The following is a 20,352-nucleotide window of genomic DNA, read 5'->3' as shown; positions in this document are numbered from 1 at the left end:
TTACTCTATTACCGTTTTCCTCACATCCGGAGTCACCGAAAGCCTCATCAAATTCAGAGTCTCTTTCGTTATGACAACATAAGTTAATGTAGTAGTTGAGTTTGGAATTTTGTTCTTTTTGCTCTCAGCATGTGTTGTTGCTGTTTGTTTACAAAATGACTCTTTGGTAAGGTTTGTCAATGGTAGGATGAGAGAAATGCACTTTGGTCAATCATACAAAGTCAAAGACTCAACAAACCAAATCACTCATTCGATTTGGTTTAGATCGTACCAAATTCGATTTGGTTTAGATCGTACCAAATTCGATTTGGTTTATCAACATTATAGTAATATAGAAAAACGGCACCGTTGCGAGTCCATCAGCTTCACCTAACAAAACGAGATTCAACTCTTCACCAGTTTGTTAAGTCGCCTCTCTACCTTTGTCTCTTGGCTCCATCGACGAGTCCGTCACTTTCAACCCTTATAAATATCTCCGCCACTCTCTCTCCCTCACCAACCTCTCTCTCTCTACCAACTCTCTCTCACAAATGGAGTCCGCCGCTCTCTCCCGCATCGGTCTCGCCGGTCTCGCCGTCATGGGCCAAAACCTCGCCCTGAACATCGCCGACAAAGGCTTCCCCATCTCCGTCTACAACCGCACCACCTCCAAAGTCGACGAAACCCTAGATCGCGCCACCGTCGAAGGCAACCTCCCGGTCTCCGGCCAATACTCCCCCCGCGACTTCGTCCTCTCCATCCAGCGCCCCAGATCCGTCATCATCCTCGTCAAAGCCGGCTCCCCCGTCGACCAGACCATCTCCGCCCTCTCCGAGTACATGGAGCCCGGCGACTGCATCATCGACGGCGGCAACGAGTGGTACCAGAACACGGAGCGGCGAATCGCAGAAGCCGAGAAGAAAGGACTCCTCTACTTGGGGATGGGAGTCTCCGGAGGCGAGGAAGGGGCTCGTAACGGCCCCTCCCTCATGCCTGGAGGATCTTTCCAAGCCTACAACAATGTCAAAGACATTCTCGAGAAAGTCGCCGCTCAGGTGGAGGACGGTCCTTGCGTGACTTATATAGGAGAAGGCGGATCGGGGAACTTTGTTAAAATGGTTCACAACGGGATCGAGTACGGGGATATGCAGCTCATCTCCGAGGCGTACGATGTTTTGAAGAACGTTGGGGGGTTGAGTAATGATGAGCTGGCGGAGATTTTTACGGAGTGGAACCGAGGTGAGCTTGAGAGTTTCCTTGTTGAGATTACTTCGGATATATTTAGGGTTAAGGATGAGTTTGGTGATGGGGAGTTGGTTGATAAGATTTTGGATAAGACTGGGATGAAAGGGACCGGGAAATGGACTGTTCAGCAGGCGGCTGAGCTCTCCGTGGCAGCGCCGACGATCGCCGCTTCGTTGGATTGTAGGTACTTGAGTGGACTGAAGGAGGAGAGAGAGAATGCTGCTAAAGTGTTGGAGGAAGCTGGATTGAAGGAGGATGTTGTTGGTTCTGCGTCGAGTGGGGTTGATAAGAAGAGGTTGATTGATGATGTGAGACAAGCTTTGTACGCTTCTAAGATCTGTAGTTATGCTCAGGGGATGAATCTGCTTAGGGCGAAGAGCGTGGAGAAGGAGTGGAACTTGAATCTTGGTGAGATGGCTCGGATCTGGAAAGGAGGGTGTATTATCAGGGCGGTGTTCTTGGACAGGATCAAGAAAGCTTACCAGAGGAACCCGAACCTGGCGAGCTTGGTGGTTGATCCTGATTTCGCTAAGGAGATGGTTCAGAGGCAAGCTGCGTGGAGGAGAGTCGTGGGGTTGGCTATCTCTGCTGGGATAAGCACGCCTGGGATGTGCGCTAGTCTTGCCTACTTTGATACTTACAGGCGTGCGAGACTGCCTGCGAATCTGGTTCAGGCGCAGAGGGATCTCTTTGGAGCTCATACGTATGAGAGGACCGATCGTTCTGGTGCATACCACACTGAATGGACTAAGCTTGCTAGGAAGGGGAATTAGATTGTTGAGGTTATCCCTCCTCTCTTTCTCACGCTTTGTCTTGTGCTTAATTCTGAATTCAGTGTGTTTGATTTTTCCCGAAAGCTTTTCATGTTGTGTAGGGCTTTGTTTCCATGATTTCATCCTTTGAAAACAAATTGTTTCAGCTTATTTTGTTCAGTTCTAATAAGAAATGCAATGCCCTTACTCTGTCTCTGTTGTTGTAGTCTGAGAGACTCCTTTTAGATTTTCTGTTCTGGTTCGTGTTTCTTTTAGGCAAAGGGTTGGATGGGTTGGGTTAGTTTCAAAATTGTTAATGAGAGAAGACAGAGCTTGCTTTAGAAATTGATATACTGATGAACTTTTTCAGTTCCTGATAAATTTGAAGTCTCCTCTTTACTTGATTCTTCAGAATCTTGCAGTTTGACAATTAGTTTGTAGAAATGGCGCCAGTGAGCTGGCCAAGAAAATAACCCCCAAAAATAAAAAAAAAGGCAAAGAATGAACGTATTGGGTAATTAGAGAAAGAGCCCATTATTGTATCCATCATATCTCTTAAAATTTTAAAAGAGTTTTGCATAACTGAGAGAAGAAAACCCCATTAAACACTAGCCATATCAGACAACTTTGATTTCTGGAGAGCAGTGATCAAGTGATGTCAGACCACCAACTTGGAACCAGGTTATAATCTTGTTGGTCAACCTACTATAACAATATGTTGCGAACTTTCACAAAATTCGACATCTCAACTACCAAGACAATGTGTTGAACGAACAGATATCAAAAATATATGGAACTTTATAGGTTAGATTTCTAAATTTTAATAATTTAGACCTAAGTCACAAATCACTTAAGCTGGTGAGCCGCAAGGGTAACATAACTAACTGGTTATTCGCCATTGCAGTTGAAACATCCTCTGCATCAGTGAACTTACAAAAAATGTTTTTTTTGTGTACTTACATAGTAGAACTCCATGTATGACGAGAGAGGAGATGATGTGATGATTGCTGTATATATTTATAAGGTGATGTTCTCAAGAGGTAAATTGGTTTGGTTTGTCGGTTTCAGGCATATTTACGAAATTCTCTAAAGTTTAATCACTATTTATAGGACACACGAAAATGAAAATAATTCGAGAAAAGTTGTTTTCTCTTTATGCATTCCTTGTGTACCAATTTCTTTATCATATTTTTCTTTTGTGGTCCCTTTTTTTTTTTGAAACATTCTTTTCTGGTCTCATTATTACTACTTACTACTAGTTTCATATGGGTTTTCCAGACGGCCGTATGCAAATTTTCTTCAATTTATTTGAGTTACAAGCAATCTGTGTTTTAAATAGTGTGTAATTCATGCGTCATGGCGGACTAAAGCCCGGACTAAAACACTTTAGTCCTTAAAGGCGACTAGGCGAGACAAGGTCCTTAAAGCCCCGCTTTGGTGCGCTTTTGACTGAATGGTGAGGTGATGAAAGTTCTCTGAGTATACAACACACCGTTAGTAATCTCTTCTTGTCTCGGTTTCTCTGAGTTTTCAACAATTGTATGTTTATTTAATCACATAGGACATTCTTATGTTGCACGTATGCACGTGTGAGGTGAGAATTCTATTCTATTGAATAACTTGGTTTCCAATTTGTTTATTAAGACAAAACATGCGCCTTAAATAAATAAAAAAAAAATTGTTAATTACATAATTTATTTGCTGATGAGTTATTCTCATTTAAAAATATATTATAGGTTAAAAAGTCACTTATCGCATAAGAACCTAATGTTTATTCCAAAAAATTTGAAGCCTACTATTTGGTTACACTCAAACTATGTCAACTCGGTTTTATATTATGATTTAGCAATTTAAAAGTTAATTATGGTTATAAGAAGGTTATTTTCATGTGTCAATCCTATCTATCTTCAATATTTTTTTCTCTTTTATGTCGTTTTTTTATTTTTGTTATTTCTCGATATAAATATTGATTTAAGAGTTTATTCTCATTTTGTTCTTTTGTTTTGATTTGAAATTTAGAAATGTTTAATATTTAAAATGATTAAAAAGATATATACTTAGGTTAAGATCTGCGTCTTGTGCAGAATACATATTTTATATTTATTACTTATATTATGTTTTTCTGCATATTATGAAATAATAAAATAAGAATTATATATTAAATAACTAAGAAATCAGTTATTATTACATAATAAATTTACGTGCACATATAAATTAAACGATCACTCTTGTTTGTTCGCAATCATTTTATGGTAAATATATAAAACAATCTTATATATGTATATGATGTATAAATAAATTTAAATGATATTAACATAGATATATAGTATACTTTTAATATGAATATTTATTAAATGGGGTTTCTACTCATATGATTTTATGATTATTTGTGTAATAAAATTTTACACCAACAAATTGCTTTTTAATGTGAGAAGTTTAGTGGTTTCAATAATTTATAATCATTTAAAAAAATGAAGATTCCAAATTAAAATATTAGCTTTTCAATATATCTTCAATGCAAATATCAAAATATAAGTATTTATTTTTATATGATGTATAGTTTAATTTAAATGATATGAAATATATGTTTATATAAATATAAACACCTATTAAAATAAATTTTTTAATTCATATGGTTTTATAATCATTGTATCTTATTACATAAAAAATTTAGACTTTGATCACAAAAGTTTATGTGAGACTTTTAAAAGTTTTAGTAATTTATACTCATTTTGAAAAATTCAAATACAACATATACAAAAAAATCTAAATTTTTATTATATAATTAATGTAATTGAGTAATTTATTTAAATAATAAAGAATTAAAAAAATGATAGAAAGTATACAGATTATTAGCAAGTCTTTATTATTTAAATCATTAATTTTCATATATATATTTTAATCACATTAGGTAATTTTGTATGTTTTATTTAAAGAAAAATACATAATAAATTTCAGTTTGATAAATGAATGGTTTATAGTGGACATACTATATAGTATAACATTTCCTAATAATTTAATTTTGGACTAACAAAATTTTCAATTAATTTTCAAGCCACCACATAAACAAAATTAACATTCAAACTACGTGATAACTCAGCAGAATATTTTTTTAATTAGTACAAACTATAATTACAACTTTTCAAATGTTTGTTTTTTAATATAAGCTGGGATTATAATTTTCAATGTATAGTTTATCTACACATAGACTACTATTTACTCTTTTGAAGTCCTTGATCCACAAGGCGTACCTCACCTTGCCATTGCTCAAAGCTCATCCCTAATCGCCTAGGAGTTATAGTTGGGCTATCAAAGTATATTCTTAAGCGATTATGTACTTTTCCAGCTTACACGTGGTCATAAACCTCGTTTTAAAGAAATGTTCAGTTTGTTACTTTGTTGAAAAAAATCAAGCGAGTTGTATTTTTTTTTTGGTTTAAAAGCCTAATTCGTCATGTGATGTTTTTTTTGGGGGTGTACATCTGGTGTTATTGATGTAGGCATCAGATTTTGACTAATTTGCAATAAAATGATATTGTGATGAATTATTTGTTGATGCAATAATTGCAAACAAACAAAAGATTCCTGGAAATATGACCCATCTGGTTATGGATTAGACAAGTGAAATAACATAAAGGTATCGATTGGACAAACAATGGCGATTAATTATTTTCCAACTACTAAATTCATATTTCTAATGATAAATTCGCAGAGAGAGAAAAAATAGACCATATTTTCTACCTGACTATAAGATTTTGTTCGGAGTACCAACCAGAGACGGATCTATGTTATGTACGGGGGCACCCCGTACTAGTTTATGTAATTATTTTTCGTTTAGGTTATCATTAATTTGGTAGAACGATTGGTAAAGATGTGCCTCGTTTAGGTCAGCACCTACAGAGTTTGAAGCCCCTTTTGTAGCATTTTTACCGTATCTTTCTTTAGCTATTAAGTAGCATTTTTCTACCTTTTGTTTTCCCGATAATATTATTCCTTTTTTTCTTGTTAGCATATCTTTTCTTTATTTGTTTGTTCATAGTTCTTTCTATTATATTTTCATGTTTAGATTTTAATTTGTTTGAAGCACATATTAGTTTTTAGTAGTAGTCATTCACGGTTGTTAGTAGATGAACAATTCTAATTAATATTAAAATGATAAATAATTCATTTGCTTTCAATTTAATTTTTAAAATTTAGCTCTTTGAAGTATTATGACCATAAATATGTATGACATTGACATACTGTTATATATAAAAATAAATTGGAAGATCCCCTTTTCCATGTTTTCAAATTAATTGTAATGTATTGTAACATATGACAGTTTAAGAAAATATAATTTTAAAAATTCATCATGAGTTGAATAAAAATAGTGTTATTGTTGTTATCACAGTTTAAAATTCTTTATTTTTTATTGCTAAAAGCTAATAATATTTTTAATAAATTATTCATTATTTATTAATATTAATATTAAATATGTGTTCCCATCGAATAATTGGTTTGACGTCGCCGCTGGTAGCAACCAATATGTTTTCCTGAGCAATTGAATCCAAACGAAACTCCAACTTGGTTAAGAAACGCCACCATCCTCACTTCACTTCACCTCTGTAAATTTTTGTATTCCTGACTCAAGAACAAATCTCCAAAGATTCTCAACAGCCTAAAATTTCACTAAATCTAAAAATTGAAGAGTTTTGCCACACGAAAAAAATAGCATGAATGCATAGATATGCCAACCTTTCAATAACTTTATCTAGTCCATATAGGCGATCATATATCGAATAGAATGCATCGTTTGTTATCCTTCGTTTCGTGATGCAAGTTATTATTTACTAGAGTCGGCGGTTTTGAATCATAAATACTTTACAGAGCCCCTTGTATTCACCCCTCTAACCAAATAACTTCTTTTTTTTTTTGTTTTGAAAAAATACCAAATAACTTCTTTCATTGATTTTTTTGGTTGATAGTAATAGTATTTGTTTATTACACGACGTCCTGCTTATCAAACATGGAATAAAAAACAGTGATTGGTCTTCTTTTCTTCTGATTATATGTATGTGTAATCAACATCACATAATTCACATATATCTAAACATCAACTAAGCAACACCGCATAATTCACATATATAGTTAGATCAGTGATTGATCACTTGTTGTAAATACAAAGAAAAAACAACCTTGCCAATTCATAACAATTGTCAATTTCCGTTGATATTTCAGGAACCGGTTTTACATCGTTTTTCTTCTTACAACTTGAAAAACATAAACTAAATATATCGTTAGAACCTAGTTTATGACTAAAAAAAGAATTATTACGTATTACATTAAAAATCATTGTAAGAACTGATAATATAGTAGTATATTTTTAAATATTATTAAAATTTATAAAAATAGTTATGTATACGGTTTTATATTCAAAAATTTTAATTAGAGTAATATTTTTTTTCAAATGTCATTACAAAAATTGTCGTCGAGTATTCAATTCAGATTTCGATGCGGTTTTGGTTTGGAATCTAGATTTTTGGTATTTCGCTTTATAAAAGTTACTACCATATTTTATATATCTATTGGTTTGATCGCTTTATACATTTGCGATTTTTTATTTATTCGATTTTATATTAAAAAGCCATAACTATATTTATTTTTGTAATATTTTGTGAGTTTTAGTATATGATTAGAAATCTGAGTTATTAAAACATAAAAATATCTTCAGTGCACTAAAATTAAATATATTGTTTTCTATTTTAGTTAACGATCTAAAATAATTAGTTAAAGTAAAGTTGATAATTATAATAATTTGTAAAATAAAAATAAGAAACATTAGCTTCGCACAGAAAGAAAGAAACATCAGTAATATCATAATAACTACAATTAAGCATAAATATCTATCAACAATAAAATCTATTTTATTTACTTGATGAAAGAAAAATTAAAAGAACTTCTAACTTAGAATAAATCAATTTTTTAAATATGAAATCATATCAGTAAAAGAAATAGATATATATATATATATATATATTATGATCAATTGTATAATATAATTTATAAATACTATATTACTATATTTTAATTAATCATATTTTTTGGTTATTCTGTATGATAAATTTATATAACAAATCATATATATATACTGCAATTCTTAAAAGTAAAATTATTCTATTTATTCAGTATTACCAAATTTAATCCATTTTCTTAATTTTTGTTTGGTTTGGTTTTGAGTGATTCGGTTTTACAAATCTTTTTTTAATAATAATTGTGCTAAAATTAATCAACCCGATTAAGGGCGTCGGGAAATTACAACCCTCCGGAGACGGAGACCAAAAGCACGATTAGAAAGACCTAGACTAAGCACATGCGCAGTTTTACAAGATCGAGCACCCTAAAATTATTGCATGCATTGAGAAAACAATTTATTGGATGCCTGCAACTCTATATTACGTCTCTTCCTTAATAATACACTTTTTTTTTTCTGGTCACAGAATAATATACTCTTTATTGAATCCAAGAACTATTCGATAACTAATTCGCTAAATTGTGCTGAAATGTCATTTGCTAAATAATACTGTATTTTCGTTGCCGACATTATAGTTTAATAAATACTTTTGTTTATGCTAAATGGAATTTATTCTATTGATGTGATATAATCGGATATCCAATCATTTATGAAAGCTTTTCCAATTCCCAAATTTTGAAGTCTAGTAATTTGAATTGATTATTTTTGTTTAAACTGCTTTGAACTGATTCTTTTTGCAAATAAATGTCCCAGAGATACATTTTCCCACTTTGAACTTACAGCTTAAGATCCTTTTATAGTTTTTTACTATCAGTTATAGTATGTATTATACTATTTTATATGCATTTTTAATTTAGTGGAGAGACATTAGATGATGATAACCATGTTACCACTTCCAGTATTTACACTTTACGGGACACGATTCAATGTCTTTGTACTTGTTGAAGTTCAGTGTACATAAGATGTCACTTAGACCTATATAATATAGATTCTTATCACTACTTTCTATAAAGCTAACAAAAATTAAGAGTTTAAGAGATAAATATATTAATTTACAAAAAAAAGAAAGAGATAAATATATCATTTTTATATGCGTGGCATACATATGTTGGTTTTATTTTATTTTTTTGAAAAAATGTTTTTTTTTTGTTAATCAAGGGTTCCCCGTTTTACGGGTCAATTCTTGGATCCGGTCAGACAACGATTCATTTCATCCGGAAGAATATTAACCTAGGCCGAGGTCCAATACCACTAATGATGACATAGAAGAAGCAGTTCACTTCCGATTGGCGTCGAATCCGGGAGCATATTAAAAAAAATGTTGGTTTTATTTTCGTTCGTAGATTTCTCTTATATTAGTTTTACGGTATTTAAATGCCATTATTTTTTATAAGTTCTAACATGAAAACCCGACTAGTCTTTTGGGCACAGTCTACTGATGGCAGACAAATTCAGTTATTCTATATAAAAATTAGATATTTGTGTTGTATGGTTACAAGGATGGATGAATATATGTTGTGCCATCCGACAACACATGATTGGTTAAAATATGCCATCTTATGTTATGGTTCATTTTCTTACGATTTTTCAAATGAAAGGTTTTGTGATAGGTAATGTATATGTATGGAAATATTTTTTTTTCTTTCAAGTTAGACGAATGTTAAAAGAAAACAATTTAGTAGCTAGTTTTGTTTTTGCCAAGTAGAAAATTCCAAGCTAAGACCTAGTCTCACCTGATAATACATTTTAATTTTTTTAAATCATGTTTTTTAAATATAGATTTGAAATATATGGATGTGGTTCAACTTCTTTTAAAATTCCCAAGTCATTAAACCAGCATTTTAATTAGTATTGCCAAGTGATTTTTAATTTTGCTAGTTTAAGGATCGACTGAAGTGTAAAGTGTTAAACACCTGCTTAACAACTAAAGACTTCCTATTAATTTAAATTTTAATCTATAAGATAATCAGATTAATAAATGACTTTTCTGAAAAAATTAACTAAACTCTAATGTTTACGAAGCTGCATGTTCTAGAGAAACGACTGCTCTATTTGGAACATCAAAGTACAAGTTTAATAATAAACTATTACTATAATTATGATAAAGATGCATCTTAGCAAGTTGGTCACTACATAATGTATACTTTATGTCGTCGATATTCTCCTTCTCTCTACACATATATACATTAGTATATTGTCATATAAATGCATCGGTAGATATATATATATATATATATATATACATTTGTGTACGTATACGTGAGCCTAACAATGGAGAAAAGGCTATGAAAGAAAGCCTATGTAACACAGATTTTGTAGGTACTTATCTTGAATCTTTGAACTCCACAAGAAGCAATACAAGTACATAATTAAATCTTCCATAACGTTTATGTTATAAACAATTACTTTAATTTTGGGGGGTAAATTATTTATATTCTGAAAGTTGATTATTGAGTTCCGAAGTTCCCATATATAATGCCTTATCTGATAATTTTGCTGTCGCATATATCTTCTGAACATGAGTAAGATGTCGAAACTAATAGCTTCGGTTACTATTCAAGTAAGCAGAGGGTATTTAACAAATAAAATTCTTAATGAATTGCATACTTTACATAAATTTTCACAAAGCATATATATTTTTCGTCTTTGCAGACATAGAAGCAACAAGTAGAATATCGACGTGTACTAGTAGGTTCAATGTAGACAAAATTAAGATTCCTAATTTTTTACTCTTTGGAAAATATATGCTTATGTACTTTTTTTTTTTTTTTTGTTCAAATATATGCTTATGTACTTATTTATATCAAAAAGCAAGTTTCCCGGGAACAAGGTCCGGCCGTTCGAGTGGAAAGCAGACAATTATTATGAACACATAAAGCAATTTTCGAAATTTTAGTTGATTACAGAAGAGAAGAAAACCTATATAAAATTCTGCGTAATGAAGAAGAATCCATGCTTGTTTAATTAAAATCACTTGGTGCTGCTTTTTGTCGTCTAATTTGTTGCAAGTTTTTCTTTACACCCTGTATATTGGAAGTTCTTATAAACACTACAGAAAATGAATTGATGGTTGTTGTACATAACAATTTAATTATAATGACATAAACATCGACTACTTATTTTCTTAACACCATAAACAACAAAGAATAAAGAAGGAATAATATTTTACCCAAAAAAACATTAAAGAACAGTCGTGTAAACTAGTTTTCCTGTTTTGTGTCAGCGTAAAACGCTAAAATAGATTTGAAACAAAAAGGTAGAGAAAAATTAACCACCCACTTATTCAATAAAGATATATAATTCAAATTGCTCCAAAAAAAAAACAAAAAACAAAAGAAAATACACAAAAGGTTTCGCCTATGTTTTACATTTGTTTTGCTATATAAAGCCATTAATTCTACATGCTCTTTAGACATCTCTTCTTCTCTCATCTCTCTTTTCTTTTATTTTCTTTTTCCTCTCTCTTTTTATCTCACATAAATTCTTTCTCACATAAATCCATATGGTGCCTCAAAGCAATCTATGGTCTAGGGTTTGTTTTGAAGACTGATTCTAGCACACAGAGGAAGATCTGTGCATCAAGAATGAAAAACATGGGCTATATATATGTTTATGGTTTTATGCTCTATATAATATACTCAGATTATTTTCATATACTAACTGTATATGTCCATATGCTTATATATACACACACATATATAGATGTAGAAATGTCGATATGGGTTGGTGGGGGAAGGGAGCTTTCTTCGGTCCACTCATAGAATAATATGTGAGATTTAATTGACTCTCGACTCATTCATCCAAATACCAAATGAAAGATTATGCAGACATATGGTAAATGAATGAATGATGCTAGAGACAAATTGAATCTACACTTCTCTATGCTTGGACTGAAGGGAGCTCCCTTTTTTTATTTTTCCTGTATTTCAACACTTCATCAGATACAGTCATTGGATTTATGTTTGAAAAGATCTAGTTCAACCATTTATACTATATTAATAAGTTTGACACTCAACTGATATGAGTGTTTATGGTTTTGTTTTGCAGGATTCAGTGGTGGACCTCCCTGAACATCTTCGAGACTAATCTATGAAGGTTTATCTTTTTCTTTGTAATGGGTTCGGATCTAAGGAAATGAAGTTTCACTACTAGAAGCAATAACAATATACAATATAAGGTTTTTACTAGCTCATTCGTCCAAATAACTTCGTTTCTTTCTATTCCATGTAGACCATCATGTTTTTGGCTTTCGCTCAATTAAATGCGACTTGCAAATAGATTATAAGCTATCACAAGCTATTACGAAATTTCAAGTTCAGAGATATTATATCAAATAACAAGAAACTAAGAAATTTATATGAAATATTCAAAAACAGTATCTTCACATGTGTTTAAATAATTAGGGTTTTGACCACAAAAAAAAACCCTAAGATGGGCTGTAAAGTATCATATTCATAAAAGGGAGAGAGAGATTGTGTTCAACGACAACATCACCTCGGGTCTTGATCTCTTTCACTGCAACAAGTTCCTAGATATGTCTTCTTCATGGTTGGAAAAACACGTTTTAATGACTAAACTACCCTCAATTACGGGTATTCTTAAGGGGGTATAATCGTACATCAAGATCGACATTTGACGAGTGTCAATATCATCATATGCATGATCTACAATTTGATCTCATGTACTTATTTTTCATTGAACTATTTATGAAAAAGAATCATCCTAAGAAAACAGGGATATTTCGTGTAATCTACAAATAAATAATCAAATTTTCATTTAGTCTAAGTGATAATAATCCATGGAGAATGACTAAAATATATGTTTAGATTCTTGTAATGATGCCACATCTCCACCGAATACAACAAAGTTTTAATTTGTTAAAGTTAGAAAATATATATATGAATGTGTGTGCTCTTAGGTATAGGAATAAGATACCATTTTATAGTAATTAAAGAACTATAAAATTATGCTATTTTAAAGCATACAATTGTATGCCAAATATAGGTGACAATCTGTGTTCCAATCTCTGATATTTTCATGTGTCCTTTGTATATAGTTACATGCTTGTGTACTCCTTGTTCGGTGAATTTTCTTGTTTTTGACACGTGGTGAAACTTGTCCTAGTAAACGAAACGCATGTGTTTAGAACTAGATTAATATATGACAGCTATTAAAATCTCCGATATTATGATCAAAACGAAAAATCTGTTTGGTCGACTTATTAATTGTTATTTTATTTTAGATCGTAAGTTATCTCACAGTGAAATGAAATCATTCATGGGCTCTTCACGTCTTAGCCTCTTTCGAGTTATAGATGAACCGAGTTACTGTTTGAATCCCATTCATTTTCAGAAAACGATGGACACCATAGAATTTACATATACACGATTTGTAGTGGCTCGCTTTCAATGTAAGTGTTAATGTTTTCCACTGCTACTAATTTAGTAGTAATTTATTTTCTTTGGTCAAATGCCCCTAAATTATAAGAAAATATATAACACACCATTTCGAAAACATGATGAGACAGAGAATATTGTTGGTGGATTATATGGCATTTGACTTTAGTCTCATTGGCACACTGAAAAGAGACGATGGTGATGACGAGAAGGATGCAGTTCTAATTATATTATACAGGTTTATAAACATATGTCTGTGTACGCATTTAGTTAAATGTGTGTATGTGCGAGACGATGTGACATCACAAAATCTCTCTTATATAACAATAAAGTGTTATTAAAAGCAAAACACCTGAGAATGTTACGCTCAACAAATTTTTTAGGTCTCGATTGGTAGAAAATTAACATTAGTATTATGTTCTTTATAATCTAATCAATATTTTTGAAAAAAAAAATTTAGAATATAATTTACCAAATGCTAATATTTTCTAAATATTCTTTGTTCAAAGTTTTTATTATGGATTTTTTAATAGAGTATTTGCATTTATAATATATCAAATTGAAAAGTATATAATTTATTTATTTTACTTAGTAATATCATAATATTATGTTTATATCCAAAAATAACATTTTCAATTTTTAAATAAATTTACAATTTTTTAAAAATATTTCAGATTAACTATATAATATATTTTAAATGTGAAATATTATTTCTTTAGCTAAAAAGTTTTAATTGTAAAATTCATTTTAAAAATATGAAATTTATTTTGGATATAAATGTAGCTTTTGATATTATTAAATAAAATAACAACTTATATATTCTTTATTAATTTTATATATTAATTTATATATATATTAGAAATATATTTACTAAATAATAAATAAATAAATATATTATTTTAATTAAATATATTATATATTATCTACTAATTTTATAATAATTTAAAACACATGTTCTTGCTGCTCTATTAATCACTTAATGAAATAGTTTAATGAAAACATACAATTTCTACAATATACTATTTTTATGACATATTATTACTATTTTATTATCAGTTTTGCCAATCAAGGCCTTAGAGTAAATTATGTCTGTAGTTATTGTTTCAAACATACATTTTTACAAATAATGTGAAGCACTTAATTAACCTTTTATTTTCTCTATTTGTTACTATTTCTTATAAATATATAGATTGTAAACTGTAAAAGATCATAAGTCGTAATATTTTATAATTTCTAGAATGAACGAAATTATTTATTATAACTTAAATAATAAATAATTTCTCATCGTAACATGCCATCCTTAAAACTGATTTAGAAGTTAAATATGATTAGTGATAATTTGGGCTAAGTAGCCACTATTGCTGATAATCAGTATTTTATCGGTTTTTAATTTTCGTTTTGAATCATTTATTGAGTTATAAAATGTCTTTTCAAGTTTTTAGTCCTTTATAAAGTCTTTCGGATATTAAATTAATTTAGAGTAAAATGTGTTGAACAAAGTGTAAATGAGGATAAAAAAATGTAGAACTGTGCATATGCGTCAAAAATTTAGCAACGAATTAAAGGCTTTACACCAATAGATTAATCTTAAAGTTAGATATAAGATACAAAATTGAGTTAACTTTCCAATGACACTGGTTATAAGTCGATATAACAGTTCGATTGAAAATTATGCGCATTTTAATGAATATCAGTTTGTATGTTGGTTTAATATAAGAAAAAAATGGTTTTCATTTTTATTTTTCGGTTTGGTCTAGCTTCAAATTCCACCATGAAAAAAATTATCTCTTGTTTTTAGCAATTTTTAGGCTAAATTTTATTTTCTTCATATTTTAAGTTTTTGAGTTTTGGGAAGACGGATTCGCACTCTACTTTTGGAAAAATGCTTTGAACCCCACTTTTGTGTATATATCTTATTATGCATTATCTTTTTCTCTATTTCTCCTGTCTATTAATTTCTCAATTGGACTTTATATGACTGCTAGATAATGATTTATCAATTGAATTCTTTATCTAAGTTATTTTAATGCTGAAATAAGATTTAAGACGTAGTTTCTGATTTATAGGTTCTTTAATGCATTATGCATGGGAAGTGATAGTTTAAACATCTGAAACAAACTTAGATGAACAAGTCGTAGCCAATGAAAATTGATGTTAAGGAACTTGTGACAACAAATTTGATATTTATGCATGTTTAAGATCTGAATTCAAGGAAAGTTAGTCTTTAAAAATTTAATATATAAGATTTAGCGCTGCGGAGGTACATTAATTTAATTGTGTTATTTGAGTTCAAGAGTGTTGATTAATTATTTCCATATTGATTCATACGTTTCTGCTTATCTGGTTCTCTGTAAATTCCCTCATGTCGAATGCTTTCAATACATTAGATCTTTCTGCATGTTTATATTCTTGCTTAGCTTTAGGAATAAACAATTTCTTTTCGTCTTAACTTCGCTCTTTTTTCGCAGGCTTGTAGTGTAACTTTGGTTTATGTAAATTTGATCCTTAAAATACTACTGCGGTTTATTGTGCATTTGCAATATAATTTTAAGGGTAAAACATGTTTGTATCAATTGGGCCACGAGTAAATTTATTTCATATTTGTTGAGTTTCTTAATTTCCATAAGTTTTTTCATATTATTTATTTGTGTAACGTTATCTATTTTAATGATATAATTCGAGAAAAATGATTTTTGCTTTTATGTTCGTACAGTTTTTTTTCTGAAAACTGAGATCTCTTTTTACTTGTTTTACCATCACCGATTTTGAGGATAACTCTTTTCTGTCATCATATCCAAAAATATTATCACAAAACCCTTCATCACCTCTCTGCATTTACCCATGGTTCCTCGTCTTGTGTCGCCTCAACAATACCTTACCTTGAGTTTTCCTCAACTGAAGTTCCCGGTAAACCTGATGTGATTATCATCGAGGAATCAGTCACCTCTGCCGCTTTGAGATCTCATGCTTACCATATTTTAGATTTATGTGATACGCTCTATCATTCTTGCAGTCCATGTGGTGAAATTCCCATTTTAAGAAGCAAGTTCTGAATGAAAATCTATTAAATCCTACCATTAAGCTTTATTCGTATATGTTTTATCACCATAATTTTTTCCTAACAGTCCATGAAACATTTTATTTGTGATCAGTATATTATCTGAAATTAGCCTTTCAGCCACAAATGCTTGCCTCGGATAAACATTGCTTAAGCTCCAACATAAAACCTCTAAAATATTTTTGTATCACACATTACATAAGACTTATTCTGAAATTATATCATCCGAGTAGGTCTCTTTATTTTAGGTATTCAAACTCGTCTCTGATTTTCATGTTTGGCATGGTTGATTACATTTGTTATTTACTACAATAACTTTCTTTCTAGTTCTTTTTTTTTTGCTTATCAATACATGAAGAGTTTTTGAATTGGTGTACCCTCCTGGATATCACATATTTCTACATTTTTGCTGCTAATATAATTCTTCTCAAAAACTAATAGCTAGATATATCCTGGTGTCTTAAGAGAAACAAAAAGAAAATGAATTCATTCAGTTTTATTGTTTAAAAATTTTCTAGTTAGAAGTTCTCGAATTATATGTTTCTGAATTCATACTTTTTATAAAAAGAAATTCAAAATTTTATTTGAGATTCAAAATCTTTTTAAAAATATTTTAAAATTTTAAATATTTATTTTATTTTTTCTAAAAAAAAATCATCCTAAACTCCATCTCTCAAATTTAAATCTTATAGACTTAGTTAATTATAATGGTATAAGTGTCTATTTTCTTTTTAATAAAATATTTTGATCCTTATAACCGCTGAATGATATATTTATAATAATAATAAACAATTTATGGTCATCATAGGAAATTTTTCTATATGTTATCGAAAGTGCTATTCTTAATTATTCTGAAATTATATGAGAGAAATGTCTACATGTTGAAGTAACATGATTTGGCCAACTAGTATTTTGTCATATCTGAAATGAGTGATTCGGTTGTTGCATGATGCAATCTATCCTATTAAAAGTGAAGTACAAATGAGAAATAACCCTGGTTTCTTCTCATTAATTACGCTCTTCTGCCACTGATTTAAATTAAACACATTTTCCTAATTTATCCAATTCATTCTCGCATCGCTCATCTGACCAAAGCCCATTTCATTTTTTTATCAACATTTTAATGGATTTACCTTTTGTTTATATTATTAACATGTCTTGACTTAATTGCCTTAATTATATCTAACCATCTCTAAACGAAAAACCAAAAAATCATATTTCAAATAAAAATAATAAAAATTGATATTATTAAGAAAAATTGAAAATTTATTATATTATAAGAAACTATCAATTTGTATCAACTTTAAAATATACGAAAATGAGCTAATCTAATTATCTAAAAATATCATTTGTCTAAAATAATCATAAAACAAAATTTAAACTTTATATACATATTTCAAATCAAAATAATAATTTAAAGTTGATTTATATCAAAAAATTGATTTAAAATATACATATATTCAAAAAACAATTTTACTAAAAAAATTTCCAATAACCATTATTATTTTTATTTCAATATATATGATTACTGAAAATATAATATATGTGATTATTTATATGATAGTACATATAAAATACTATTAATTATATGTTTGATGTGTTTTTAAAGGAAAATACAGGTTGTGAATTAGGGGTGGGAGTTCGGGTACCCATTCGTGTTCAGTTTAGATCTGTTCGGGTTTCGGTTTTCCGGGGTTAAAGATTTCAGTCCCATTCGGATATTTCTAAATTTTGGTTCGGATTCGATTCTTTGCGGGTTTATTTAGGTTCAGATAACCCATTTAAATTCATTATATACTTTAATTTTCTCAAAATATATAAACAAAATAATATATTACATATAAATTTGAATAACATATATCAGAATACCTGAACTTAATATATAAATTGGTTTTATTTAAATATTTGGATAGAGAATCAATAATTATGTTAAGTATTTTTGGTGATTTGAGTATACTTTAACTATTTTAGGTATTTACATCTGACTATTTATATATATTTTCAATTATTTAAACCAACTTATAAGTATTATATATATTCTGGATGTTTTTATATACTTTAAGTCTAAAAAATATATATCTAAGTATATAAATCTATTTCGAATACATTCAAGTATTTGAAATGCTTTGGTTCGGATCAGATTCGGTTTCAATTCTCTAAATACCAAAATTTTGATATTTAATGATTTTCAGTTCGGGTTTGTACTTCTTTTTGGATCGGGATCGGTTCAATTTTTTTAGATTGGAATTTTTTGCCTGATTCTAATATTGACATGAAAAACAATATATTTTATAAAAATATACATCCGCACGGGCGTGCGGATCAAAATCCAGTTTCAAAGTTAAAATAAAAATACCAAAGTTTAGTAATGGGGTTTCAAAATTTTCAAAACAAAGATCTGTAAGTAATTAAGCACTAGATCAAAGTATGCATTGGTAGTGTCCAACATTTGGGATTCGGTGCGCATTTTTTTGTTCTTTTTGTTTGTAACCAACTACAAGCATAATGGTCCCCAACTTATCATAAATCTTGACAAGATCTTTAAACAATCTCAACCCACTTCATAAAAATAAATAAAAAATGGGGATAAAATAAAATAACGCTCCAAAGCTGTGGAGGCAGTTTGTAAAATGCTGACTAAGAACATAGTCAACAGCTCAACAACTACAAAAGCACTATCAAAAGTTCATCAAGTCAATGGACCTTTGTCAATTTCAAAAGATTGTGTGGAAATGAATATATCACTTTCAGGATATTTGTATATTCATTTCAGGGCATGTCAAAGATCAGACATCTCCACAACTAACAAGTTGAGAGTAGAATGTAATCTTTACCTCTTAATCTCTGTGAAATCTTTTGTATCATCTTTGTTGCTCATGGTTCATGAGAGGAGTTTTTGATCCCAATTCTAAAACAATCTCCTACACAATCAACTTGATAGCTGATTCCTATAACTCTTTTGGGTTGGATCAGTTTTGTAATGATTTCAATTGTTTTCTAATTTCATTCATATTCTAGAGGCACTCATTGCAAAAAAAAAAATTTGGGATGAACAAATTTAACATTCTTAAAAAAGAAACAATAAACCAAATGCGGAAAAATAGTCAGGTCGTTTAGAGCATTTCCAAAAATCCTTTAAAACTTCAAATATAAAATTTTGTGCACTCCAAAAATTACTTTAAAACCTTAAATTTTAAAGTTTTGTACAGTAAAACCTCAAATATTAAGTTTTGTAGTAAACCTCAAATATAAGGTTTTGTAGTAAACCCTTATATTTAAGGTTCTTTACTTTTTCAGTCTTTGTATCTGTGTAGCTTTTAAATATATTTAATAACTTTCTTGTTCCTTTTTAATATCAAAAAATTTAATTAACACTATAATAAATATTATACAAAGATAATATTACAGCGATGAACGTGGTATCAACGCACCAATTAGAGATGGAAGATCGGCGCCAATGGCACAAGTTAAAATGGATATAAACGAGAATGCTCGTTTTCAAAACTTTTTAACTCGTATTCTTCAAATAAAAAGTAAAGAGGCTCATTTATCATTTCGAAATGTCTTAATTGATCATATATGAGATACTATAATGAATAAATATGTAATTTATTTAAATTTAATGTTTTAGTTTGTATGTTTTATATGTGAATGCAATGTTTAATTATAATATAATATTTTTCAAATTATTTTTTTATACTAATTTTGTTTTATAATAATTTTGTTGGATGTTTTATAGCTATTGTAAAAGATTTATGTGTCTAGTTAAGTTTTGTTAAACATAAGAACTATTATGTAAAATATAAAAAATTTAAAGTTTATTATAAAGTTTTGTTCTCGCAGAGAAACACCACCAAACCTCATTTTTGAAGTTTTGCGAAACCTTAAAATAAGGAAAGTTTTGCGAAACCT

General features: G+C 29.8%; 1 protein-coding gene and 1 long non-coding RNA gene across 3 annotated transcripts; both read left to right on the top strand.

Moving 5' to 3' along the window:
- Window positions 1-391: 391 nt before the first annotated feature.
- On the top strand, window positions 392-2,190 carry LOC108855044 (6-phosphogluconate dehydrogenase, decarboxylating 3, chloroplastic). The gene has a single exon (XM_018628736.2). It carries the CDS (start codon window positions 531-533, stop codon window positions 1,995-1,997), a length of 1,467 nt encoding a protein of 488 aa, XP_018484238.1. The 5' UTR covers window positions 392-530; the 3' UTR covers window positions 1,998-2,190.
- Window positions 2,191-11,382: 9,192 nt separating this feature from the next.
- LOC108853765 (uncharacterized) lies at window positions 11,383-12,275 on the top strand. 2 transcript variants are annotated; one of them, XR_001949765.2, is made up of 2 exons: window positions 11,383-11,601; window positions 12,034-12,275. It is a non-coding gene; the product is annotated as an uncharacterized LOC108853765 (long non-coding RNA). The 2 variants fall into 2 exon arrangements; XR_008944772.1 differs by having other exon boundaries at window positions 11,383-11,755.
- The last annotated feature ends 8,077 nt before the right edge of the window (window positions 12,276-20,352 follow it).

The sequence above is a fragment of the Raphanus sativus genome, chromosome 4 (assembly GCF_000801105.2).
Source record: "Raphanus sativus cultivar WK10039 chromosome 4, ASM80110v3, whole genome shotgun sequence".
In the NCBI taxonomy this organism is placed as follows: Eukaryota; Viridiplantae; Streptophyta; class Magnoliopsida; order Brassicales; family Brassicaceae; genus Raphanus; species Raphanus sativus.
The sequence above is the reverse complement of the archived record's forward strand: the minus strand, read 5'-3'. Positions and strand labels throughout refer to the sequence as shown.

Coding starts and splice junctions, on each gene's coding strand:
- LOC108855044 (XM_018628736.2), top strand. CDS start 531: ATGGAGTCCGCCGCTCTCTCCCGCATCGGTCTCGCCGGTCTCGCCGTC.